The 24,057-nt window shown below is 56.4% G+C and overlaps 9 protein-coding genes across 9 annotated transcripts; 3 read left to right on the top strand and 6 right to left on the bottom strand.

Moving 5' to 3' along the window:
* Positions 1-642: 642 nt before the first annotated feature.
* On the top strand, positions 643-2,164 carry PG986_000215 (uncharacterized protein; the record flags this gene model as incomplete). The annotated part of the gene is made up of 3 exons (XM_066836437.1): positions 643-677; positions 815-1,545; positions 1,611-2,164. The coding sequence occupies 3 exons, from the start codon at positions 643-645 to the stop codon at positions 2,162-2,164; spliced, it is 1,320 nt and encodes a 439-aa protein (XP_066705330.1).
* Positions 2,165-2,873: 709 nt separating this feature from the next.
* PG986_000214 (uncharacterized protein) lies at positions 2,874-3,506 on the bottom strand (the record flags this gene model as incomplete). Its single annotated transcript, XM_066836436.1, has 1 exon — positions 2,874-3,506. The coding sequence occupies one exon, from the start codon at positions 3,504-3,506 to the stop codon at positions 2,874-2,876; it is 633 nt and encodes a 210-aa protein (XP_066705329.1).
* A 2,312-nt stretch (positions 3,507-5,818) lies between these two features.
* PG986_000213 (uncharacterized protein) lies at positions 5,819-6,698 on the bottom strand (the record flags this gene model as incomplete). Its single annotated transcript, XM_066836435.1, has 3 exons — positions 5,819-5,921; positions 5,984-6,474; positions 6,609-6,698. The coding sequence occupies 3 exons, from the start codon at positions 6,696-6,698 to the stop codon at positions 5,819-5,821; spliced, it is 684 nt and encodes a 227-aa protein (XP_066705328.1).
* A 507-nt stretch (positions 6,699-7,205) lies between these two features.
* On the bottom strand, positions 7,206-8,258 carry PG986_000212 (uncharacterized protein; the record flags this gene model as incomplete). The annotated part of the gene is made up of 2 exons (XM_066836434.1): positions 7,206-7,765; positions 7,838-8,258. The coding sequence occupies 2 exons, from the start codon at positions 8,256-8,258 to the stop codon at positions 7,206-7,208; spliced, it is 981 nt and encodes a 326-aa protein (XP_066705327.1).
* A 1,058-nt stretch (positions 8,259-9,316) lies between these two features.
* On the top strand, positions 9,317-10,915 carry PG986_000211 (uncharacterized protein; the record flags this gene model as incomplete). The annotated part of the gene is made up of 3 exons (XM_066836433.1): positions 9,317-9,368; positions 9,457-10,059; positions 10,209-10,915. 3 exons carry the CDS (start codon positions 9,317-9,319, stop codon positions 10,913-10,915), a joined length of 1,362 nt encoding a protein of 453 aa, XP_066705326.1.
* A 23-nt stretch (positions 10,916-10,938) lies between these two features.
* On the top strand, positions 10,939-12,178 carry PG986_000210 (uncharacterized protein; the record flags this gene model as incomplete). The annotated part of the gene is made up of 3 exons (XM_066836432.1): positions 10,939-11,046; positions 11,096-11,177; positions 11,418-12,178. The coding sequence occupies 3 exons, from the start codon at positions 10,939-10,941 to the stop codon at positions 12,176-12,178; spliced, it is 951 nt and encodes a 316-aa protein (XP_066705325.1).
* Positions 12,179-12,460: 282 nt separating this feature from the next.
* On the bottom strand, positions 12,461-14,511 carry PG986_000209 (uncharacterized protein; the record flags this gene model as incomplete). The annotated part of the gene is made up of 5 exons (XM_066836431.1): positions 12,461-13,439; positions 13,495-13,578; positions 13,642-13,767; positions 13,819-13,943; positions 14,023-14,511. The coding sequence occupies 5 exons, from the start codon at positions 14,509-14,511 to the stop codon at positions 12,461-12,463; spliced, it is 1,803 nt and encodes a 600-aa protein (XP_066705324.1).
* Positions 14,512-16,856: 2,345 nt separating this feature from the next.
* On the bottom strand, positions 16,857-18,570 carry PG986_000208 (uncharacterized protein; the record flags this gene model as incomplete). The annotated part of the gene is made up of 2 exons (XM_066836430.1): positions 16,857-17,431; positions 17,490-18,570. The coding sequence occupies 2 exons, from the start codon at positions 18,568-18,570 to the stop codon at positions 16,857-16,859; spliced, it is 1,656 nt and encodes a 551-aa protein (XP_066705323.1).
* A 1,033-nt stretch (positions 18,571-19,603) lies between these two features.
* On the bottom strand, positions 19,604-23,145 carry PG986_000207 (protein argonaute; the record flags this gene model as incomplete). The annotated part of the gene is made up of 9 exons (XM_066836429.1): positions 19,604-19,942; positions 20,037-21,194; positions 21,249-21,673; positions 21,732-21,873; positions 21,930-22,078; positions 22,132-22,328; positions 22,385-22,512; positions 22,572-22,697; positions 22,792-23,145. The coding sequence occupies 9 exons, from the start codon at positions 23,143-23,145 to the stop codon at positions 19,604-19,606; spliced, it is 3,018 nt and encodes a 1,005-aa protein (XP_066705322.1).
* Positions 23,146-24,057: the final 912 nt, after the last annotated feature.

Below are 24,057 nucleotides of genomic sequence, written 5' to 3'. Positions count from 1 at the left end.
CATTTGTTTTGGTCCCAGGCCTCCAGGCCTCAATCTCATGGCATGGTAGCCAGTCTGGGGGCGGGCCAGCGAAGTGGGGGATGGTCTCGGTCGGGAACTGATACGTAAGTAAGTACATAATACGGGCTGGATCTATCCTATCTGCATAACATACCCTCGCCTCGCCTCGCTCGACCTTTGGAGATCGACACCGAGAGGGAGGGGGCCCCCAATATTCCGACCGATTTTCCCTAGGTTACGTTGCGCCTGCGCCCGCGAACCCGGACCGAACGAATGGGTCGTTGAACGAGGCCCCGATCTCCCCCGAAACGCTGCTTGCAATCCGCCCTTTCAATGGAAGAATCGCCAGACCAGCAACCCCGACCGCGGGGTCCAAGGCTATACCACAAAAAGAGCCGGACGGGCTGCTTACGCTGTGAGTAACCTTCTAGAGACCGGGGGGCCATTCGGGGTCGTTCAATTCCTCTGCTGCGCTGCATGTCGCAACATGGCTTCATGTCGTACAGCAGGCATAGCTGCCTACATACACCCTTGCTCTGCTACTGCTCTGCTGCCGCTGCTGCTGCTTTCGGGCACCATGTTCCACCACACACACACATGCAAGCAAGTCGCCATGGACGTCGCAATGCTGATGCAGTACTGATGCAATACCGTTCCCGGCAGGCAAACAACGGCGGGTAAAATGTGACGAAGGGCATCCGAAATGCGGCGGTTGCGCCAGGCACAATGTCGAATGCCTCTACCCAGCGCAAATCGCAACGCCCACGGTCCCCTCGACCACCTCACGCGCAAAGACCCGAGCGAGTTCCCAGAGAGCCGCCGCCACCGCCGCCGCCTCCGCCTCGACCGCCTCCAATAGCCCCGATGCAAGGGCCCCCAATGCGTTCTTGGACGCCGGCGCGTCCGAGCACAGCGGCTTCGACTCCGAGAACGAGCACGGGCACGAGCGCGACCCCTACCCCTACCCCGACCACGCCTACGGCGGCAGCAGCAGCGAGGAGCTCCCCGAGTCGCGCGAGCGCCGCATCTGGGAGCTGCGGCTGCTGCACAACGACCTGACCATGGGCCACCCCTTCAACGTGACGCAGCCGCCCGAGATGAACCAGCTCTTCCGGATCGACGTGCCCAACATGGCACTGCGGGACGGCTGGGACGTGCTGCTGTACGGCATCATGGCGCACTCGGCGCTGCACATGTGGACGCGCGCGACCACGGCCCAGGAGCGCGACCGCCTCGCCATCCTGCAGCAGACGTACAAGAGCCTGATGCTGCGCGAGCAGGCGCGCGAGGTGGTCAGCCTGACGCTGCACAACGCCGACGCGCTGTGCTTCTCGAGCCTCAAGATCCTCGCGCACGCCCTCGCGCTCGTCCAGACGCTGCCCGTGGACCCCTGGCAGCCGCCCGTCGAGTGGCTGCGCATGGGGAAAGGGGCCGGCGCCGTCTTCAAGGCCGCGGCCGAGCTGGTCGACCAGGGCAACATCGACGCCAAGATCATGACGTTCCTCAAGCACCCGCCCGTCATGATCGACGGCAGCACCACCATCGGTAGCGACCACAGCGCGCTGGACTGGTTGCTGGAACACCCCGGGCCGCCCCCCAGCACGACCCAGGGTCGGGGAGTGCCGATGCCGGTGCCGCCAGTGCCGCTGGTGCCGCCGACGACGACTACGCCACCGAGCTCGACGACCCGGGGGTGCGCAAGGTGTACGACGAGGCGCTGGGGTACACGTGCAGCGTGGCGCGGGCGATCGAGGGGGGCGAGTCGGAGGACTCGGTGGGGCGGCGGCTGGGCGGGTTTGCGGTGCTGGTGCCGACCGACTTCACGCAGTTCCTGATCGAGCGGCGCCCTCGGGCCATGGTGGTGCTGGCGCATTTCATGTCGCTCTGGCTCGACTACGAGCACGTCTGGATCATCGGCCAGGCGGGCGAGCGCCAGATCCGCGGGATCCGGAACAGCCTGCCGCCCGCGTGGAGGGGGAAGCTCGACGGGCTGGTGGGGAGGCTCAAGGGGAAGGGGAAGGGGAAGGAGGAGGAGGGCCGGGCGGGGGGTCCAGTGTCGGATCTGGATCTGGATCTGGGGTGGAGGTTTGAGGGGGGTCGTCGTGATGAATGTGCACGTGAACCCGGGGACGAGGCCTGTCAACGTGTTCTAACGCGAGGTTAGACGGATCCATGTTGTGTGCGTTTTTCTATGATTCATGATCAATCTTCCAGCTCTTGGACCCAATAGAGGGTCATGGAAACAGCGTTTGTTTACTTTCAAATAGGAGCCGGAAGGCGACTTTAGGGATGTGTTATGGTTGCAATTCTAGCGAGTTGAGCGCACGATATCATTCAATATACAAGATGCCATGCTAGAACTCGGACCCACGGTTTCGAAGCCCAGCTACTTTGCGGGCCTATTTGAGGATCTTAAAGAGGGAGCCCATTCCACGACGCGACGATATACGAGTGCGAGCTACCCCTATTCATTCACAGTTCCAAACGGTAGCTGCTTCCTTTCTGCAAAACCTTCTAAGCGAGATCACTTAGACAGCACTGGACAGTGGACGTGGAGCTTGTAAACTCTAATCAATACTTACTTTAGGTAATCTTCTATTTCTGGTGTTCGGATGGGGGGGGGTTGATGGCGCCATGTATCCAGCACCGCGTACTTAGAAGCAAATGATGAGTTTGAAGATAACAGCGAAACCAATCTAAAGAACTTCTAGTCTAGGTAATCTAGCCAGAGCTGAGAACCATGCCGTCAATGTAAATACAAACGCCGCCGCTTTCTTTGAAAAAGAATACCCAATCCCAAACCGGTTACGAATGCCACACCGACCAGAGATCTGTTTCAATGCCCCGAATCATGCAACCCCCACCACCAACTCTTACTCGTGCGTCTCAGGGATGGTACTGGCCATCGTCCACACCCGTCTTGCCGCCCTCGTACTTGCCCGGGTACCACTTGCCGTCGTCGACGCCCGTGTTGCCCCCTTCGTACTTGCCGGGGTACCAGGACCCGTCGTCGGCGCGCTTGGCTGCCGGGGGTGGTATTTGCCGTCATCGTAGGGAGTGCCAGGGCCCTCGTATTTTCCAGGGTACCAGGATCCGTCGTCGCTGCGCTTGACGGTAGTCGGAGGCTGGTATTTCCCGTCGTCATAGGGGGTCCCGGGGCCCTCGTACTTTCCGGGGTACCAAGACCCGTCGTCGTTGCGCTTCACGGCGGCTGGAGGGTGGTACTTTCCATCATCGTAGGGCGTGCCAGGACCCTCGTACTTGCCAGGGTACCAAGACCCATCGTCTGCCCGCTTGGCCGCCTGGGAAGTAGAGGGGCGGTACTGGCCGTCATCGAAGCCCGTGTTGCCGCCTTCGTACTTGCCGGGCGCCCACTTGCCGTCGTCGTAGGGGGTGCCGGGCTTGCCTTCGTACTTGCCCGGGTACCACGAGCCGTCGTCTGCGGGCTTCGCGGTGGGCAGGGCCAGCGCGGTGCTGGCGAGGGCGAGGATGGTGGCGAAATGCATGGTGAAGTAGCTTGTTGTAAGATGCTGTTGAGATGAAGGTAGTGATTGAGTGGTCTATAACTCAAGGGTAATTATAAGGGTCTCTGGTCTGGAGTGTGAAGGAAGCGAGAGTTGCTTGAGCAATGGCGATGGTGATGGTGGATGAGAAAATTCCATCACTTTGATCAGGGACATCCACCCCCTTAATATATGTCTCCCATCTCCCTCATCTCTCCATATGTCAGTCACCCATATCACCCATCGCAAGTTGTTGCTATTTCGAGTCTCCCATCGATCGAGGCTATGCTCCTCCCCATCGGGGCTTCCATCATCGCACCAGGCCTGGTTCGGCATGTCTGCTGCTGCTGCTGCTCTTGTCGAGGCTTGCATGGTATTGAACCGCAGCCTCAAGCCTTACGAGCCCGTGGCTTAGCGGAGACGTCGAATAACCTGTTATTGCTAACATGCTACCATGCCAACCTGCCAACATGGTGGGATGGGTGGGCTAATAGCTGGCTAGCAAAGCTAGGCCTGCGGCTCTTAGGGCTGACGCCTCGCAGGGCTGTGTCGATCAGCCGGGAGGCCGGAGTGCTGTATGGGGTAACTTTACCGGGCGGAAGTCGCTCGGTCAGCAAGTAACCCAGGATGCCCCATTGCATTGCATCGGCATCTGCCACTAGGCCTCTTTGCAGAAGGCATTGGCAATTTAGGACTCTGATGTCGTCAGGAGGGAGCCATATCTGCTACTGTCGAGTGGACCAGTGCGACCTGTCAAGATAATCTTTCTCCAGTACAGCAGTGTCCCCCTGAACTCAAAATGCCGGCGGGGTATCACGACGTTCGAGAACCAGGACTACCAAATTCTATTCTGGAAGCATGACTCCGGCCGGGGTCAATTGCAACCCGCATCGTCCCCCCCCAAAAGCTGGGTATTGTGCTTGCGCGATGCTCAAAAATAGGGCGGTGATGTGTCTTGCATCTCAGCTGGAATGGTGGCTGCGACGCCATTGGCTTTCGTGCCGCATGCGGGCAACACCCCACACATTCGCGGCTGATATTCTCGGCCGTCAGCCGGGGCACTGTTGGCCGGCTGGCCTGCTGGGCTGTCGAATTGTTGGCCTGACTTACGAACCTCACAGGCATAGTAAAGGAACAAAATCGAATAGAACAGCGTTGGTTAAACCCGCCGTCGTGCTGGGCGATGTCGCAAAATACGAGCGCTTGGCGTAAGCCCTTGAAACGTCCAGCCTCCCGGGCAATTGGTTGTTTTGCTGGTTGCTTTGGGGTATTTTGATAATGGTGGTGCTGGTGCCAGGTCAGCAAAATTCGTAACGTCCCATCCCGATGACACGGATGAAATAATCACGGCTTACGGTATCTAGGCAAAACTATGGCTTAATTGGAGTACCCAAAACTCACCCCTATAGCTCCCCTCTACTATGTCAGCGAGGCCTCCCATGCACCAGACTGCTCCGCGGCTCCCTGAATCCGCGAAGACCACGATTCAGCACGCTGACATTTCGCATCAGTCCTGAGTTACGACGGGAGAAAGACCACGGGAGATTTTTTTTTTCCGTTGCTCTCTGGATGCTCGCGCCGAGTGTCACGTTTCTTTGCTTTGCAAGCTCCAATTGCAATACAACGGTAACGGACTGAACCAACAGGCCATGCTCGGAAGTTACCAGCTTTGATGCTTGTTTGGCTTTTGCATTGCACCGGATCTGTTTTAAGCAGACCATGGAATCTATATATAGTATTACCCCATCTAACAAACGCTGCTGCCGTCCGAATTGGGATATGACGAATAACTTTACCCCTTTCCGTCTAGTGTCCCTGTGTATCATGATGACGAAACGAGTTGAAGGCTGTAATGAACCAGCTTGCATACATCCTCACAAAGGCCGAGGCTCTGGCAATGACAGGGGTTTTCCTCATATCATTAAACATCGTAGTAGTAACAGTTGAGCTGGAAGGGGTCAGAGAACATGGCTGCATATCATGTATATAAATGGTCCCAGGTCAGCTTGTTCCAAAGCTCCGTTCAGTCAGCTAAGTAATGAAGCTTGGAATCCTTCAACTTGTATACTGCTCCGACTCCCCCTATGTTCAAGGCATTGGGGGATGGTGCTGTTCCTCGGGGTAGTATGGAACTCCTCCTTGTGTTAGACAATTCTTCAGCTTTGGTCGAAGAGGTACTTCAGTTTATATCTGATAATATCGATAAAAGTAACCTATATTAACTTCCCAACGACAGACTATAGAAAAAGAAACAAAGAAAAAGGAGTCCGTAGAGGACGTAACCGCATAACGCAAGCATATCGTCACTGGGAGGTTTACACGACCAAACGCTCCGTGCCTTCCATGACCACATCGCCACCACCGTCCCTACCGTCACCGTCACCGTCGGCGTCGTGCCCATCATCGCTGGACTCGGACCTGGTCTGCCACAGGGACTCCAGCTCCAGCAGGTACCGGGTCTCCGGGGGTCCTGCACGTACAGGTCCTTGTACAGCGCCTCGGCCTGCTCCGTCACCTCGAGGTTCATCAGCTGCAGCGTCAGCTGCACCCGCGCGAGGCGCTGGTACCGCGCCTCGTCGCTCTCGACGACGCCGGCCTTCTTGCCGAGCTCGCCGATGCTGCGGCAGAGCTCTTCCAGCTCGATCGAAGGCCGATGCTGCTGTTGCTGCTGGTATTCGGCGTCGTCCTTGTCCGCCTCCGCCCCGGCCATCTCCACGTCGCCCTCCTGCTGCAGCAGCTGCTCCGGCTCCTTGCCCCGGGCCTGGGCCGACTTCATGACGGGCGCCGTGGTGAACACGTCGCCGCCGCCGCCCGTCTTCGACGACGGCGGCTGCTTGGTCGGCGTGTCGAAACGGGACCCCAGCGCCCCCGCAGCGTCGTGACCGTCGTGACCGCCGTTCCGTCCCAGGCGGCGGACCGCGTGAAGATTTGCTTCTGGGCCGGCGTGGCGGGCAAGGGCGGCGAAAAGGTGCTGCCGGTGCTAGTGCTAGCGCCTCCCGGCGAGGATAAGGGCGGTGTCGATGTCGGCACATCTCCGCTTCCGCTTCGGGGGCGGTTGGGGCTGCCTAGGGTGGCGGTGGCGGCGGCGGCGGTATCGGTTGGTACCGGGGTCGCCAAGCTGAAGAATTTGTCAAACAGCAGCTCCAAGTGCTCGACCGTGTGGACGGGGCTCTCGGACCAGTCGAACGAAGCCATTTTTCTCCCCCAACCGCGGGCGCCGCCTCTTGTCCCATTGTTGTTATTGTTATTGTTGTTGTTTCGCCAGCTTCCTCCACCTTGTCCGCCGCCGCCTTGGCCGCCTGGGTTGTTCCCGTTGTCCCCGTTGTTTTGGTTGTTTGGGCCTCCTCCTCCACTGGGCCCCGGACCCGGATTGTTATTACCGCCTCCGCCTCCGCCCCCCGCCTCCGCTTGGACCTCCGCCTCCGCCTCCAGTGTTGCCACCAGTGTCTCTTTCTCTCCCTTCGGGTCCTTCGGCTTGCCATACCCCTATTCGACCTCGGAATTAGTGTTGCTCTCTCAGGGGGTAACTGCAGAATCAGATTCCTTCCAGAGGTAAGGGGGTTTGCAGGACGAGGCGTCCTCAGACGAACATTCAAGCCGTCGGACGGAGAAAACCAAAAAAAAAGAAAAGAAAGAAAAGGAAAGGAAAGGAAAAGCCCCCAAGGGCCGAGTGCTTACCACCTATTTCATTCGCACGCACAGCTACGAAATTCCAGGGAAGCTCCCCCGTGGCGTCCGTCGTATCCGCCGGCCCCAGATTCGGGGGTACTCGCTCAGTTTGCCCGGGAAAACGGTGGACATCTTTTCGATATCGGGGTACATGTCGTCCCTCTTCCAGAGCCGGGTGGACGCGACGCGGAAGGCCCTGCACGCGGTGTTGTGCACCGCGACCACGGCGCGGATGTCCGCCACGTCGGCGGCGCCGAGCGTGACCGTGGCCCAGTTCACGCCGACGGCCAGGTCGCTGCCGTCTCGGTTGTACAGGCCCGCCCGGACGCAGGCCGCGCGGACGCGCCGCAGGAACACGCGGTACGGGCGCAGGAAGTCGTCCACGCCCTGCTTGATGCTCCCCATGAAGTCCACGTAGTCGCCCACGTCGCGATAGCCGTCGTCATCGACTTTCACGCGGCGATTCGACGCGTAGTTGAGGGCGTCGGCGACCATGCCCTGGAAGAAGGCGCATACGTTGATGTAGTCTCGGATCCAGACAAAGTAGGCATGCAGACGTGGCCTCTTCCCTTGCAGGCCTTCGCGAACACGCCCTGGGTATCCGTGTTAGTGTGACCCTCGGGAAGAGAGACGCGAGTCTCGGAGTTTCCTCCAAAAGGACTTACTTAGCCTCATAATCTCCCGTGGACTGGTCTGGTACGTCACGAAATAGCCCCAGTCGCGTGCGTCTTGTGCCTGCCGGCCGGCTTGCTCGGTGGTTCGTTCAAACAGGCCGTTGTCCTCTGTCGCCCACCAGTTCGTCAGGTTCAGGAGTGCGTCGCCCTCCACGTCCGGGGCGTGGATGAGGCCGCGGTTGACGCCCATCATCAGGGCCTTCCGCTCCGCCTTCCATTTATTTTTGGTCCTATTTTTCTCGTGGAATCTTAAACCCCAGAGGTGTTGTAGCGGCATCGTCTCCGCGTAGCTGGTGACGTAGCGGTAACGCACGCCAGCCCATTTATTGGCCCAGTCCATCATCATGTCCAGCAGGCGCCGCGCGTCGTTCCCGAGCTCGGTCCGCAGCTCCGCCGTGAAATGTTCCCGCATCATAGATTCCAGCCACCGGGGATTGTTCAACTGTGTCACGATATTCGTGGCAAACGCATTCCCCCTGACCACCCGCCCGTCCCACCGGCCACAGTCTAGCAGACCGCCGGTCAAGGCGCGCCTGATATCAGGATGGTTCAGGTCTAGAGGGGGTTGCGTCCGGCTCCGGCGGGGGAGGTAAAGCATGAAGTGGCCTGGGGACTTGAGATTAGTAGACTCCCATATAACAATGGTATATGGCTTTTCTTCCGCATTGTCCTTCCGAGCGCCATCCTGCCAGTATTCGACTTACACTGCTCATCCTCACCCTGCCCTCCTCCGCCGGGGTTCACCGGGACAGGATTGTTGCCATATATACTACTCCCTGCCATGACCTGTAGCTATAGTCGTTGTGCAAGACAAGAGACCGGTATATTCTATACGATTGAAGACAACTATGTCACACTGCTGCGTCCTTCAACCTGAGAGAAGTGTCTAATCTAAGTGGTTGGTCCTGGGAGCCTTGGAGTCAACCACCGGATCAGAAACGAATTGACAAATGTATCTCGGTACGGAGCATATGAACGTGTCAGAAAACTACCTGTTGAAGGAGTATCCTGGGATACGACTTCGCCTTCTGTATACAAGCGAACAGACACGACCCGTCGGGCCTTGTCTGCAGCTCTTCTTTGTGACCGGATACCAGGCGGCACAAAGGGGTGCTCATGCCACTCTAGCCGCTACCACCAAAACGGCGCCTGCCCATTGTGGCTTCATTGGCAACAAAGAGGCATCTGAAGAACCGTTGCGATATAAGCAAATCTTCGTTCGGTTCCGGAATCGGTGACTGGCCTTTATTCGAGCCTGTTAAAATCTCTCCGGGGGCACCCCTTCCATCGAACGCTCCACGCTTACCCGAACCTGTTTACACAGAGGTTGATCCACCGGCTGTCTCTCAAAAGACGAGTTTCCGAGCGTAGGTTTCTTTCGGTTGAGGGGACATACCAACGAAAACGTGCTTGACTTCTTTAGCAGGACCGGAACTGTTGTTTGCTGCACCAGACCTCTAACGGCTCACCATGGATTATAATAACCGGGTGGTTGTGCCAACCCAGGAGAACCGACAAGCTGGTAAGCAACACTGCGATCCCGCAGGATGGTAGTCGCGTAGAGAACTGAAAGTACTCGCACGAGGGCTCTGCTGACGATGAGTTCCAAGGCCAGCTGTTGATCTACTATGCCGACGTACTGCTTCCCCTATCGGAGCCCGAGTTCCGAACGATCTTTTCCCAATTGTCCCCGCGGACTCGTCCACTTGATAGGAGGCTCACCGTCGGGAACCCCGGAGCCGACACAATTATCCAACGCATCCGCCGGCTTGAGCGGGAATGGCCACGATGGGCCGCAGACATAATAGATGCTAGCCTCGGAGGGGCGCTGCGGACGTGGTATCCGAACCCGCCCGACCTGCTCCGGTTGATCTTGGAATGGGCCATGAAGTGGGCTGCCGTGCGCTTCCGCACCACGACCAGCCACTCCAACGATTTCCCCCGCGAGCACATCCAGGGCTTCTTCGAGCGCGAGGATTGGCACAATGGGCAGACGCTCGAGCAGTCCACCATCAACCACGCCCTCATCCACGATGCGAACCCCGAGGAGGACGCGCTCATGAGTCTTGTATCTTGGTATAGTCAACCAAACAATGCCAACTGGCTTCCAAATCGGAGACCCATTGCCATTGCCGGCAGGGAGCCTTTAGAGCGCGCCGGCTGGCGATATTTCTTAAACTACAAGATGAGCCCAGCAGACATGCGTAGGATCCGTAAGTTCGCCACCGAGAGGCTGGGCTCCCTTCCCCCTTTTTCTTTTTTTCTGTTTTAGCTCTTCTCTGTCTCTTCTTGTACTCTGAGCTCCCTCCGAGATACGAAAGAGAAACAGGTAACAGAAGTGGGGTGCTGAGACCGATGCTAGTACTCGCGCGCGATAACCTGAACATCGAAGGCCACCGGGTAAAGGACATAAACAGGTTCCTTACCTGGACTGTCCACTACCTCCGATCGTGCGCCAACTTTCAGCGCCTACTTGGCGAAGCCATCGGTAAGACCCTCCAGTCTATACAGACTCAGGCGGGCAGGACGGCCTACCGGGGCGAGTACGGCCCCTCGGTATCCGAGCTGATGAAAACGCACCGCGATGTGATCCGGACTCTCCGCATCATGTTGGCCCGAGCGGGCTTGTTCGGAGACCGTCCGAACTACCGCGAGACCCGGCTGTACGATAAGGATTGGGATGCGTTCAAAGCTGCGGTCGTGGCACACAACGCGGCCGGGTTGGCCATCACGCCGGCAGCCATCAGGCTGGACCCAGCACTTCTTCGGAGAGATATGTACGATGATGTGTCCTGGATGCTTACACGCTTCCCTGGCGTACAGCCGACCACGCCAGCGGATTTACCCCCGGAGCTTATACACTCTGTGGAGGGCAAACTCCCTTTTGGTTTTATGGAAAGAGGAGACCTCGGGATGGTGGGCTTGGATAGATTTGACTTGGATAACCCACCATTACCACCGGCCTACAGAGACGATGGAAACAATGGAGGTGGTGGAGGAAATAACGGAGGTGGCGGAGGTGGCGGAGGAGGAGGAGGGAGGAGGAGGAGGAGGAGGAGGAGGAAATAACGGAGGAGGAGGGGGAGGAAATAATGGAGGACCAGGAGATACTTCCAACTGGCCTCGGCCCGGAGATCCTCCCCCCCCCCCACCACCACCTCCGAATGCTGGTGCTGGTGCTGGTGCTGGCGGCAATACTGGTAGGGGCGTGGTGGTCGCCCAAGGCGCATACCCTTTAACTATATGAAGTTGGTTGAGGGTTCGTGGCCCTGGCCCGACTGTCCCGTCAACGCCGAGGACAAGTTGATTCTGCTGTTCAACAAATTCGGAAGTATGTGCAAACCCCATGCCGACCAACCCACCCCCCTCCCCTTTCCGCCCCTTTACGTCTCTTCCCCCTCTTTTTTTCTCATCTTTTCTTACCAAAGAGAGAAGAGGATCTTCCGAAAAGAGGTGATGAAACAAGAAGCAAATTGTAACTAGTCACTGACCAATACGGCAAAACCTTCCAGGCAACGAACCGGCTGAAGTCTACCAATCCGGGGATGGAGAACAACAACAACAACAGCAGCAAGTGGAAGGCACGGCGAACGAAACCCTCCCGGACCCGCCCGACCAGCCATCGCCATCGCCCCCGACCGGCCGGAGACACCCACCGGGAAGACGAACACGGGGAAAGGCCTGACCGGGACGATACAGCAGCCCCTCCCGATGACACCGCCGTCCACGGGGAACATGTCCCCTCCGACGGGGCCGTCGCGGGCGCCCACGTCACCAACGCCCAAGCCCAGCCAGACCATGCAGGAACGGCAGCAGGCCCACAAGAAGCGACATCAGCGGCAGAAACTGCAGCGGCAACAACAGCGACAGCAAAAACTACACGTACCGGAATCGGCAGAGTTGACCCAGCTGCGCGAAGCCATCGGCCGGCTCGGAAAGCGCCTCGTCGGCGGCCGCCCGGACCCCCAGGCGCTCGAGTCGGTCTGGGACCGGCGGGCGCGCCTGCGCAAGGTCGAGGCGACGCTGATGCTCATGGCCCTCGAGGCCGGCGAGCAGGCCGACAGCCTCGAGGACCGCATGGTCGACATCGTCTACCCCGAGCCGGAGGGGTACGAGTCGGACTACGACGAGGGGCCGGACGCTCCCGCGGGCGGGGAGGATGTGTTTACTGCTACTGCTACTGCTGCGGCTGCGGCTGCGGCTGCTGCGCCGAAGCCGACGGGTCTCCTCCACGGTGGTGGCGTTGCCGCCGACGCCGGCGGCGACGATGTGGAGATGACCTCTGTGATGTTCCGGGGCGAAGATTATCCTTTCGGCGAGGACGAGCTGTAAGAGGATGGCGGACGGTGAGAATCGTCAAATGTGGCATTCTGAAATCCTTTTCATATGTCGTTTTTTATCTCTCTCATATCTGTCATTGGTAGCTATCATGTGTATCATATGTAGATGAATTATCAAATTATTCTTACTGTCAGATACAGACTAAAATTACACCCTCATCCTGCGCTGCTTGGCATCATCAATGTACAAAGGAGATGTTCCCTTCAATTACGCTTCCGTGAGCGAATCGTATGCTCCTCCCTAACAGACAGAAAACGCCCGCGCCTAAACCCATTACACACAAAGTAAACCCCGTGGGAACGCGCGGGGCTTATCGCCATAGTCGCGATCCTCCTTGGAAGACTGGCTCGCCTGCTCGAAGCCGGCGTGGACGAACTTGGGCCAGGTGTTGGTGAGCACCAGGTACTTGATCTCGCCCTCGGCGGCCTCGAACACCTGCGGGTTGAAGGCGTCGGGCACCGCGAGGTCGCCGAAATCGTGGCGGTTGCTGTTGTTGTTATTACTGCGGCTGTTGTTGTAGCCCGCGGGCATCGACAGCTCCGCCATCTGCGTCACGGACTCGAGGTTGGCCTTGCCCAGCGTCGCCTCGAGGTCGCCGGGGCCACCACCGTCGGCGTCGGAGTCGTCGAGGCCGGACACGGCACGATCAAACGGCGTCGCCGAGTGAGATTGCCGCCGCCGCCGGTTGAGGATCTGGGCGGTCTCGTGGAAGAGCGCGTGTAGCGCCTTGGCCGTTCGCGACGAGATGTTGACGGGGAATTCCGAGTACTCGAGGCTGACGAAGTGCGAGTAGATGCGCACAGCGCGGACAAATTGGTCGCGCGTCTTGTCCGCGGGGCAGCTCGTGGACGAGGTCCAGGCCCGCCGCCAATCACCCACATGGGACAGGAAGCTGACGTTCTCGCCCGAGAAGTCCTTGAGGGACGCGAACTCGAGCAGCGGTTGCGGGTTCGTCCGCAGCGCGTTCTCGAGCGCGCCCATGGTCAGAGTGGAATCGCGCGAGTGGGACGTCGACGCCGTCTTTCCCGATTTGCTGCTCTTGCCAGCCGTAGAGCGGCCGCCCAGGGATGAACCTGCAAGGCCGGCGCTGTTGGTAGAGATGGCTTCGAGATCCTTGCCAAGGATCTGGTTCCTCTTTTCCCAGGCAGCGATAGTATCGAGTGTTTCTTGTTGGAGGTTATGGGTTCTGTAGACCTGCAAGCAAGGGAAGCCCAATGTGAATACCTCGATGAGGAAGATAGAAGTGGCGATCCTGTTTAACGAACTGTTAACGGAGAGTTCAGACGAGAGTGGTGATATTTGCTTACCATTGGGGCGGAGGGAATACCTCATTGATTGGTTCCATCTGTGGAACGTAGAGACCAATGAGCCACATAGGGGAGGCTGGCAAACTGCTCGCTTGATTAGTGACCTGATCTGACATGATAATCCGAAAACAGTTTCGAGAAACCTACCCAGCAATGCAACAGCAGATGGTTTGAATGCGCCAACCATAGGTATCATGGATGTGTCTAGTCTTCCACAAGGTATAGGGGGCGTAGACCCAAGCCCAGAAGAATTGCCACACAATCGACAACCACCTGTAAAGTGTTAATTATGCTGTGTATTGATGAGATGGATCATCATCCTACCATTCCCAGCCGGTAAAACACAAGGTAGCCCGCTGCTGCTCAGTGCCCGGGACCTGGAGGTGGAAGAACCCGTAGCTCGGATGGAACATCTCGGACCCAAAGTAAATCAAGAAGGTCAATGCCAGCTGCGGCCTGATTGTCAGCCCCTGATTCTTTCTAGCCCCGAAGTTGTATTGTAGGCAGTCTCGTAGGGAAACGGCTTACCTGAACACCCATGCCGAAACCAATGTAGATCAGCACGCGGTCGACCTCGTTGGCCTTCTGGATCTTCCGCCACCCGCGCTTCCACCAGGCCAGGCCCGGGTCGACCTCGACGGCCCGGTCGAAGACGTGGCGGTCCTCGAGGGTGCTGAACTGGGCGTACTTGCGCTGGCGGGTGGCGACGTGCTGGAACTGGCTGTTGGCGGCCTGGAGCAGGGCCATGCCGAACGGCAGGTAGATGCTCATGACCCAGAACTGGGCATCGCACGGCACCGTGGGCCCGATCGTGAGCGCGAGCAGGCACGACGCCGCGTACACGTGCAGGATCACGATGGCGCTGAAGACGAGGGGCAGGCGGCGGAGCTGGAGGAACGGCAGGCGGCGGTGGTGGACGAGGAAGCCGATGGCGGCGAGGACGGCGAGCGTCCAGACAATCATGAGGCCGATCCAGGTCCAGCCGAGGGGCGAGTAGACGATCCGCGGGTCCGTCATGTTGCGTGTGTGGTGCACGGTATTGCTGTATTGCTGAACTGCTTGGATTTGACACACAATAGCGAACGGATTTGCCCACGAGCGCTTGGTTCAGGCGGCGGGAAACGTCCGGCTCCCTGGGGCGGGACACATCTTGTATATATAAAACAGGCACCACCGCAGTAGCTCCTTGCGCTTCCCCCAGGTGCAGCAGTGATGGACAGGGCCCATCACAGGAGATGCAGCGAAATCACCCAGTGCCAAGCGATCCCAGCGGCCATCTAAGACAGAGACGGGGGGTAAACAGGGATGATTGGTCGCGTCACAGCGACGACTATTGGGAAAAGAAAATTGTGAAGGCGCCCACCAGCCATGTTTGCTAGGTGCCAACGAGGAAGGGATAGGCAGGAGGGCAAACAGGCAGAGGTGGTGGCGAGACCAGCCAGGCCGCCCGCAGCAGTAGTAGCAACAGCAGGAGCCGCAGTAACGGCAGTAGGCAAGCAAGAACCAGCAGAATGAATCTATGATCCAATCGACCGGCAGAGTTATGTAATAGCAGGTCGTTAGTCAGGCCCAACAAGCTCAATGGCGACAGTGCCGATCAGTCAAACCTGCCAATTGCGATACATACATGAACTCCAGCACAGTTCATAGTTCGCAGCAGTTTAAGGCGATCCCATCGCATCTGGTCTAGGTGACCTAACCTGAGATCATCTCAGATGGGTGGGGTAGATCAGCGTCGATCAGTGGGCCTGCACATCCAAATTTCCTCTGCCCTTGGCTGCTTGGGGCCCAAACCCCCGCCAATGAGGGGCCGGGGGAGCTGCTAAGAGCGCCCAGGGAGAGAAAGCCATCAGCTGAAATAGAAAAAAAAAAAAAAAAGACGAAACGAAACAATAGGCTTGTGTGTATGCGTATGTGCTTGGGTAGCATGCAATCCTCGTATGTTGTCATCGCGGTGCAAGCCATCCAAAGCACACTTGATCAATTAACTAAGACATGCCGAGTAGCGTGCAGCGCCAGGTCAAAACGGCAGATGGAAAAGAAGCCATCGTCCCACAAAAGCAACGGCTGTCAGTTTCCGTTCAAACGGTGCGACGCTGAGCGACTCTAATTCCAAAAAGTAGGCAGCACCACAAGGTTTTCAGGCCATGGTAAGTGCCGATTTCTGTGGATCGTGTCCGACGTCTCGGTAGCAAACCGGTCAAGTAGGGGGAGCCAACTAGACGAACCAATTCCTTGGCAACATAGCTTCTTTTCCGGCCGTCTTCCAAGTGAGGTGAGTGCAGATCATTATTGATTTCCCATCTGGCTGCCAGCAAACATTGCATACTTGGCCATAGCTCCCACCCAACACCAGTTGCCGGTCGATCCCGTGTGTGATTGGGGTTTTCGTAGGTGCGCCTCATTGCAAGGTTCTGTTCAGCTAGTGATGCAGTCCTCCCAGCCCCAAGACAAGCACCGTTGCCATTCCAGCGGCGGGCTGCCAGACAATCACGAAGCCAGAGGCGGCATTGGGGCCGCAAAAACACATATGAGCTCCCCTTTCATGTCCCCATTTGTACGTAGGTGGGGGTTGCTGTCATTGCCATTCATTCCGTCCCACTTCGCTCGGTCGCGATGGAGTCACTAGCTTGCGGATGGAATCGCACCCGGGATCGTTCAAATCTCCAGTAATCTCGATAGTGATAGTAAACAGTTAATATTGCAGAAGACCCCTCATCACTCGTAAAAGTATGGCAACCCTGCAGCTTGATCATGAATTGTCGTGCCTGTATGCCAAGTAGCACCGAGGTTCCGCCCCGGTCTAGTGATAGCAAAAACCGATAGCTGCATCGTGATTGACGGTGGCGCAGCACCCATTCGTTCTAACTCAACTTGGCACGGACATTCTCATTCTGCCCAGGTTGCTAGTTGACAGTATGTGCCGGGCACCGATGCCGTGTCCGTTCGTTGCCCACGTGTCGCAAGTCCAAGGAACTGCTTGGACGACGGGTATCAGGTCCATGGGAACAGCCAAAAGCAAATTTGGGACAACATCAGGTAACTGACTGTGCTAGAACAATGTCATCAAGAACATCGATCTGCTGAGTTGTTGTGATATCATAGTTTGGTACTCAGCCCGGTCAAGTCAGCCAGTGGTTTACGTCGGTTCCAATCATACATCCCCGGGAAGCGCTGGGCTGATAGCAGAAGGCATTTTAGCCAATGCGTGTTGCTGAAGTATCTTGATCAAGATGCATTATCCAACTGAGAAGTATTCTTGAAGGGTCCGATGAATACATCGCTTGGTGTGTATCGAGCCAGCCAGGTAAAGAGACGTTGACCAGAGGCACTGCTTCTTCGTCTCCTCCAAGCAGCCGCCATCACTGCCCCTTCTTACTCATGATCCTCGTCAACGAGTACACCGCTGCCGTCTTGAGCGGCACGTCCGGGCTCTGGCACCCCGCCCCGATCCAGTCGCTCCGCGGCGCCCACGCCTCGGGCCGCTCGACCAGCTGCCGCAGCGAGCGCCGGATCCAGCCCACGCGCTCCCGGTCCAGGTGCGCCACCGTGTACCGCTGCGCCGTCTCGAGCGCGCGCCGGCAGACCGCCCGGTCCCGGCTCCAGAAGACGGCGTTCATCAGGATGTTGATGATGCCGTCGTACGTCAGCCGCGACTGCAGGTCCGGCGGGAAGTCCCGCTGCAGCGCCTCGCACTCGTCCAGGAAGAAAAAGTAGTCCGGCGCCCCGCCCGCGCCCGTCACGTCCTGCGTGATGCACTCGATGCCCAGCAGCTGGACCTTGGCGATGTAGAGCCAGCGCGAGACGACGGGGTCGGTCTGGGTGCGGCAGTGGTGGTCGATTACCTTTTTCCACAGGGAGATGTCGCGCATTTCGTCTGCTAATCGTTGGGGGATGTCTTCGATTTTAATGGGTTCTCTCGCTTTAGGAAGGTGTTCTGCAAAACATTAGCCGGTCAATCCAGTCTAAGAAGTAAAGAAAAAGGCAATACACACCCGACCCTTTCTCTGGGTGCAACGAAACGAACTCAATATCGGCGGAGAATTTGGTCAAGGCGAACACGAAGTCCCTCCATAACGAAAACAGCGTCTCCGGGTCGGTGTTGATGTCGGGCATCTTCGATCGGAAGTTGCCTCCGCCAAACGCGGCAATCCGTGTTTCGAGGGGCACAAACGGTGTCAGTAGCCCGACGATGCCAAATCTGGCAAACGTCCCGGGCGCATCCTCTATGATCTCTGCCCCTTCGAAATCGCCGCTGACAACGTCAGTGAGCGGCGATCCGGCCTCGGCCGCGGGCGAGCGTTGAGCCAAGAGGCGAAAGCCGCTATTGATCAAGCCAATGGCGGCCAAGTTGTTCCCGTGGAGGTACTCGAAGGCCACAAAGAGAATGGTGACCAGAATGATGACTCGGGGATGAACCGCGTTGCGCTTTCGCGACGACAAGCTCCGGCCAAAGAGAGCTAGAGCTTTGACGTGGTGGTGTAAGGCGGCATTGTAGTGCAGGCCAGGAGACGGGGTCGCGTTCCAGTCTCTTGTTGGGTAAGCCTGATTGTTGGCGTTTTCGTTGACGGAGAGGGACAAGGCTCCCAAGGCGAGGATGGAATGTCTGATGTAGTCTATTTCGAGGCCGTTCCGTACCAGGGCGCGAATCCAGAAGTCCTTGTATCCGGTAGAAAGTATGTCGTAGACCACTTCATGGCGAAAGACGTCAAAGTAGGTGACCTCGACGCCCTGGAATGGACATTCCGAGGGCGAGGCGAGCAGAGCCGGCGTCGGCTCGCGGCGATGCTGGGCTGCCGGTAAGATGGGCCTGGCTGCGGTTTGGTGCGCTGCTCGCGCACTCAACTCTGCCTTGGAGAAGTAGCCCTGGCAAACAGCGCCGGCCTTTTCGCAACGAGAACACGCTGGCTTTCGCTCGTCGCAGCGCACATGACGCTTCTTGCAAGTGGCGCAGCCATTTCGCGAACGGGAAGTTGGCGGCCCCGCTGACTCTCGATTTCGCTCTTGTGTACGCTTCCGCGACGGCGCAGGGCGGACTTGCAGAAGCCGATGGTCTCCGTGAGAAGAGCCTATCATGGGCGGAGGTAGGGTAGGACGCTTTCTTGCCTGCGATGGAAGGTTGAGACCCTCTCGTCGCTGGTTGGCTGCAGAAGGACGCGAAGGATGAGGATGGGCAGGCATCAGACCTAGACCCCATGTAGATTAGCTAGCCGTCGCCAATCGAGACCGCCAGACCCCTGCTGTAAACCGGCGCGCGGCATCTCGTGCCCCTCGCCTCGGCAATGCCTACATTCCAACCTCAGCTATTTATGACACGATTGCTCTCAGGTCGATTCCAGTTCTGTCGATGTAGACCAAGAGTATCATCTGTTGTCCAACCAATTGACATCTGCCATGGCCTGTTAGATGATCTATCTGGTCGTCGCACAGCCTAGAATCCCCGCAATCCAACTGCACTACTGCCGCATGACGGTTGATCAACTAAACAGTTTTTTTTTTTTTTTTTTTTTTTTTTTTCTTTTCTTGATGAGCTCTCCACGTGGATTGGACGTCATCAAACATCAAACCTAATATTCTTGCAGCCCGCCTGGCAAATCCGGGCCGAGCCATTCTACCAGTTTGTTTTGAGATAAATGCTAATTGATATGAACGTATTACATGCATAATGCTTGCCAGTCGTTCTGATTACTAGGAGCAAGTTAGCGGACCCATCGCAGGAAGGATGCAGCCATCCCAATCTGACTTACCACAGGCAACATTGTCACTCGTTTAGTAAAATCACAAATGAAGTAGTCGCTATCGTGTGTTCATCGCAAATCTCATTTCATGTCATCTAACTACCTGAGTGATACCAGAATGAACTTCGTGAAACCATTGCCCCAAAACAAACCGCTTCAACCCTATGTCCCCAAGCATCCAGATGGCGTTGCATCCATGTATGGCACTATGGGAACTGAAGTGAACGCAAGACTAATAATACAACCAAAGGTCCAGAGACCCAAAGGGTGCTGGACCCAAAACCAGCCAACGTAGACTAGTATAACCGTTTACCAGGGAGCCGAGACCGAAAGAGAGATGGGATTATCCGATAAAGAGCGCAAGTAACCTCTTAGATGTACCACATGGTAGTGTTGATGTGGGCAATGTTAGCCTTGTCGGCAATGGGGTTCTCCATGGCAAGCAGAGGAGGCGCCTCGCGGTTTTGTCCTCCAGATCCATAGACAGTCGAGGGTGTCTTGGCCAAGGGGAAACCAGCCTTTCCAGAGGGAAGCTCCTTCTGACTGGCTGCAATGTCCTCATGGGACGCAGCACGGACCGATGCCAAATGCGAGTAGTACACGGCGGGATGCAGAGAGACCGGAGTTGTTGATCGCTGGTACTGGTAACAGTGGTGGTACAGCATGCGCTGCAGGTCATTGGGGTTACAATTTGCTTCATCCAAGATTACCTGGTAGTGCACAGGTCGGGCAGTACCTTGGATGGCAACGTGGGATGACAGGTAGAAGTCCCAGTGGAAGGGGGTGGGTGGCATCGTGCTCCACCACTGTGCCAGGGAGAGGGTTGGCATTCTTGTCAGCTGAGCCCTTGTCCTGGGGGTTCGGGAAGAAGCGGATGTGGTGGCGCTTGGTGGCAATCATGACCGTGACACGAGGGACCTCACAACCGGCGTCTCGGAAGATGCGCTTGATCTCCTTGATCTCCTTGTCAATGACTTGACCGAACTGACCCTCTGCAACTCCGTCTCGGAAGAAGTAGACATGCTTGGGATGACACTTGTTGGTGTTAACCCAGTATTTCAAAAGACGACCAAGCAGAAAGCGCATATTGATGCCTTCCACAATCTCGCCACGATAGCCGTTTGTTTGGACAGAGGCGGCGTATCGGGTAGCGGTTTTGTCGGTAGACACGGTCATGGCTGCCATCGAGGGTCGACCACTACCGGGAGCGGCATGGGAGACGTCCAAGCCGATGATCATGGTGGGGACGGAGTAGTATGGCATGGGGGAAGTTACACCCATAGGGGCGGCTCGACAGGTGACACCTCCAAGCTTGGCATTGACCTTCATCGCCACATTGCCGCAGTACTGGAGGTTGGCCTTGCGGACGTGATCTGCCAGCATAACTTGGCTAACGGTGCAGAATCGGCAGTCCATGTTCTTCTTGATTCGCTCATAGACCAAGGAGTTGCGAGTGCTGACCACAAAGAAGATGACTTGGGGGGTGGCCTTGAAGTGCTGACCACACTCCTTGTACGCCTGCTCGCACATCTGAGGGTACGGGACGTTGAAGGGGTACACCTTGACGAACGGGTCCTTTCGGATCACGCCACCATGTTGACCATAAGCGCGCTTGAACGTCTGGGCAAAGTTCTTGAGCGCATCCTCCTGAACGGTGTAACCGTCATTGGACCCGACGCCAATAAAGGCCCATGACTGGATGGGCACAGGATTCGACTCCAGGAACTTCTTGCCTCGGAGGTCCCAGCGGCCAGTCATGCCAGGATTAATCTTCGACCCGGAGAAGTGAACCTCTGGGTTCTGCAGCAGCCGGGCTGGGGTGACGAGCATTCGCTGGGCAATCTGCAGACCATACTGCTTGAAATAAGGATCGGATTCCCAGTGAAGACCTTGCATGCAAGTGTTGATTGCAGCACTACGCTGAACGGGCCGGGTGACCGCAAACTTGATCATCTTGGATGTCTGGGAATTAATGTTAGCTTCCTGTGCCCCAAATATGATCAAAATCTAACTTACCTGCTCCGGATCCAGCTTGTATGTGTATCGCTGGAATGGTTGAAGACGACAGGCCTCCATTGGGTAGAAGCCATCACGCATTGTCTCGATCAGTGGAAGGTCCGGGTACTGCAGGCGGGCCTTATACTTCTGCATGAAGTAATTATGGATTGTGATGGGAGGGTCCACCTTGCCGTCCTTGTGCTTTCGCTGGAAGGTGTAGTGCTGAGCATCGGCACCCCAGTTGGCCATGCTCTGCTCAAAGGCGATTCGCTTGATGGTGTAGACCTTATCGCTCTGGTCTTTGCCACGGTGGTTGACGGTGATCTTGAGCTTTGCCAGGCGACGGAGCTTCTGGAAAGGCTCTGACTGCTGCCAGACGATGTTTCCATTCCTGTCCCGTGCTTGGACAGGTCGCAGCATCTCAGCCATCTTGGGCCACGGAACTATGGTATATAAGTCAGTAGGTGAGTTGAGATCAGAGGACCCTAGTCGCTGACTTACCCATCTGTTTTTCATTGTGGGCCGAGGGGTTGCTCAGCATGGCTCGTGCTGTATCGGCCAGTGTTCCCATAGTGTTCCAGAACGCTGTGTTGGCCACATCCACATTGACTGCCAAGCCACTACCCTTGCTCATGTTATTCATCTGTGTCTAGATTAGCCAAAACGCCTCTGGGAGGGGAACTCAAGATGGTAACGAACCTCACACAGACGGAAAGCGGAGTAAGTGCCCTTGCGGACATCGGTGTAGGAGTCGAGGCGCATTGGGTTGTCCTTCTTGTTGTAGAAGTTACGCTTGATAGAGATCATGTTCTCGCTGGGATACTGGCGCAAGAGATGGTCCAGGAAGTCTAGAAAGGTTTGTCAGTTTGTTGTTATCGTAATATACGGTAGTGTGACTTACTCATGCACTGAAGTACAGACTTGTCCCAGTCGCATTTGCGTTGAAGGTAGTCCTGGAGAACCTGCATGCGAATCCACGTTGCCTGTCGGATCTGAATGTAGTATACACCAGCCTTGCCAGGTCGGGGCTCCTTGCCTGCAAGTCGGTCCAGATCAACAGCAACTCGTGCCTCTCCACGAGGGAATTTAGCCGTAGACCTAAGCTCACTATTAGAACAAAGTATCACTGTTTTAGTGGACTTCAGTTAACTTACCAAGCGAGCTTGTGACCGTCAAACAGCCACTTGCTGCCTGTCTTCTTCAGCTCAGCCTGGACTGGGGCGCTCTCCCAGACCTTTCTGACGAGGGCTCGGGAGTCCTTATCATTGGGGCTGACGTTGACCTGAGGAGATCTAGTTAGTAGTGCCCATTTCAAATACAGGATATTGGCTAGGTACTCACATCATATTGGACGATGTCTCCGGTGGGCCACTTTGTCACCGGAAAGATGTTGACTTGAACCTGGATACCCTTGCCATCGGTGCTGAAGCCAGGTCGCTTGGCGAACTGAGTGAACGAACCATCAAACTAAGGAAGTGTCAGCTGATATATCATGCAAGTAAATGCAGAGGTATAAATATGATGAACTGGAGTTGCTGCGTGGTTAAGGCAGGGTACATACCTTCTTGTAGGCCTCAGCGGGGAGATCAATTCGCTTGCCAATGAGCTGCTCATCGGTAAGTGGCTCACGTCCGTCACCGCCCATGCGAGCGGGATCAACACCAGTTCCAGGAGGAAAAGGTGACTGCTGCTTGCCAGGTCCACTGGCGGTAGAGCCCGATCGGGAGCGGGAGCCCTCGCCAGCTTGGCTTCCAGTCTGGCTACCCGCAGTGGATCCCGAGCGTGAGTGGTGAGAACCACGCGAAGGACTGCCGCTGACAGAACCACGATCAGAAGATCCATCAAGGTTCATGCCGGCGACACGCTCAATGGCGGCGTGTCGCGGACCATTGCCCTGCTGGTTGAAACCCGACATCATGGTGGTGATGATGGACTTGGCTGACGAATCTGAAGGAAGAAGAGTTAGTTGAATGTTGGGTAAATTGAGTACGTCGACTTGACAGTGGATGGTACAAAGTGGAAACGTCAGGTGGTTGGCATGGAGGAATGGGATCTTTCAACAGGAGAAAGAAGATAGGAAAATGAAAAGTACCAGGATAAGCAGTAGACTGCCAATGACCTCCCGAGAGACTTAAGGTTGGTAGATGGATTGGGGACAGATCAAGTTATGGCAGAGAGTACTGTTCAAAACAAGTCGTGCTTGGGATAGGATAGAGGGATAATTGCGGCGTGTAAAATATATTAGGTGGCAACCAGTGCGTTGACAGGAGAGATTGGTGAATGAAAAGGTAAAAGACGGGCTTGCTGAAAATCGTAAAAGATGAAAAATTACCTAGTAGATCTGGGGAGAGGTTGCTGGAGTGAGCGTGGGTTGGCAGCCTGGAAAAGTATGTTAGTTATCTTGTATGTTCAAGCTATCCGTAGACCGCGCAAGACAATGCTGATAAAAGGTCGACGCAGATATTCCAAGTTGATGGATGTGGTAAGTTGGGGTGAAGGGTGCCTACTTGCCAACTTGACAACGTGTAGAGCAGAAAGGAAGTGGGAGTTTGTAGAGATGTGGATGGTGTGGAGGGAAAGGAAAATATATTTGATGTCAACTTGATATATGAATCAGTTGATGGTTGGGGGGTGGGGTTGTGGTTGAGATGTTGAATCCACGAGACAAGATTCCAGTTTGACCGACTCATGAGAATGTGAAGGGCATTGGCTTTTTGCAGGCCTCGTGAATGGAGATATAAAATCGTAGACCACTCGTCGCAATGTATGAGACTTGGGGGCTTGAGAGACTTACTGTCCGGCGAGGAAAAAAATCGAGAACTGGTTG

Source organism: Apiospora aurea (genome assembly GCF_038362705.1).
Source record: "Apiospora aurea strain CBS 24483 chromosome Unknown utg000001l_segment0_segment0, whole genome shotgun sequence".
NCBI classification, from domain to species: Eukaryota; Fungi; Ascomycota; class Sordariomycetes; order Amphisphaeriales; family Apiosporaceae; genus Apiospora; species Apiospora aurea.
The sequence above is the reverse complement of the archived record's forward strand: the minus strand, read 5'-3'. Positions and strand labels throughout refer to the sequence as shown.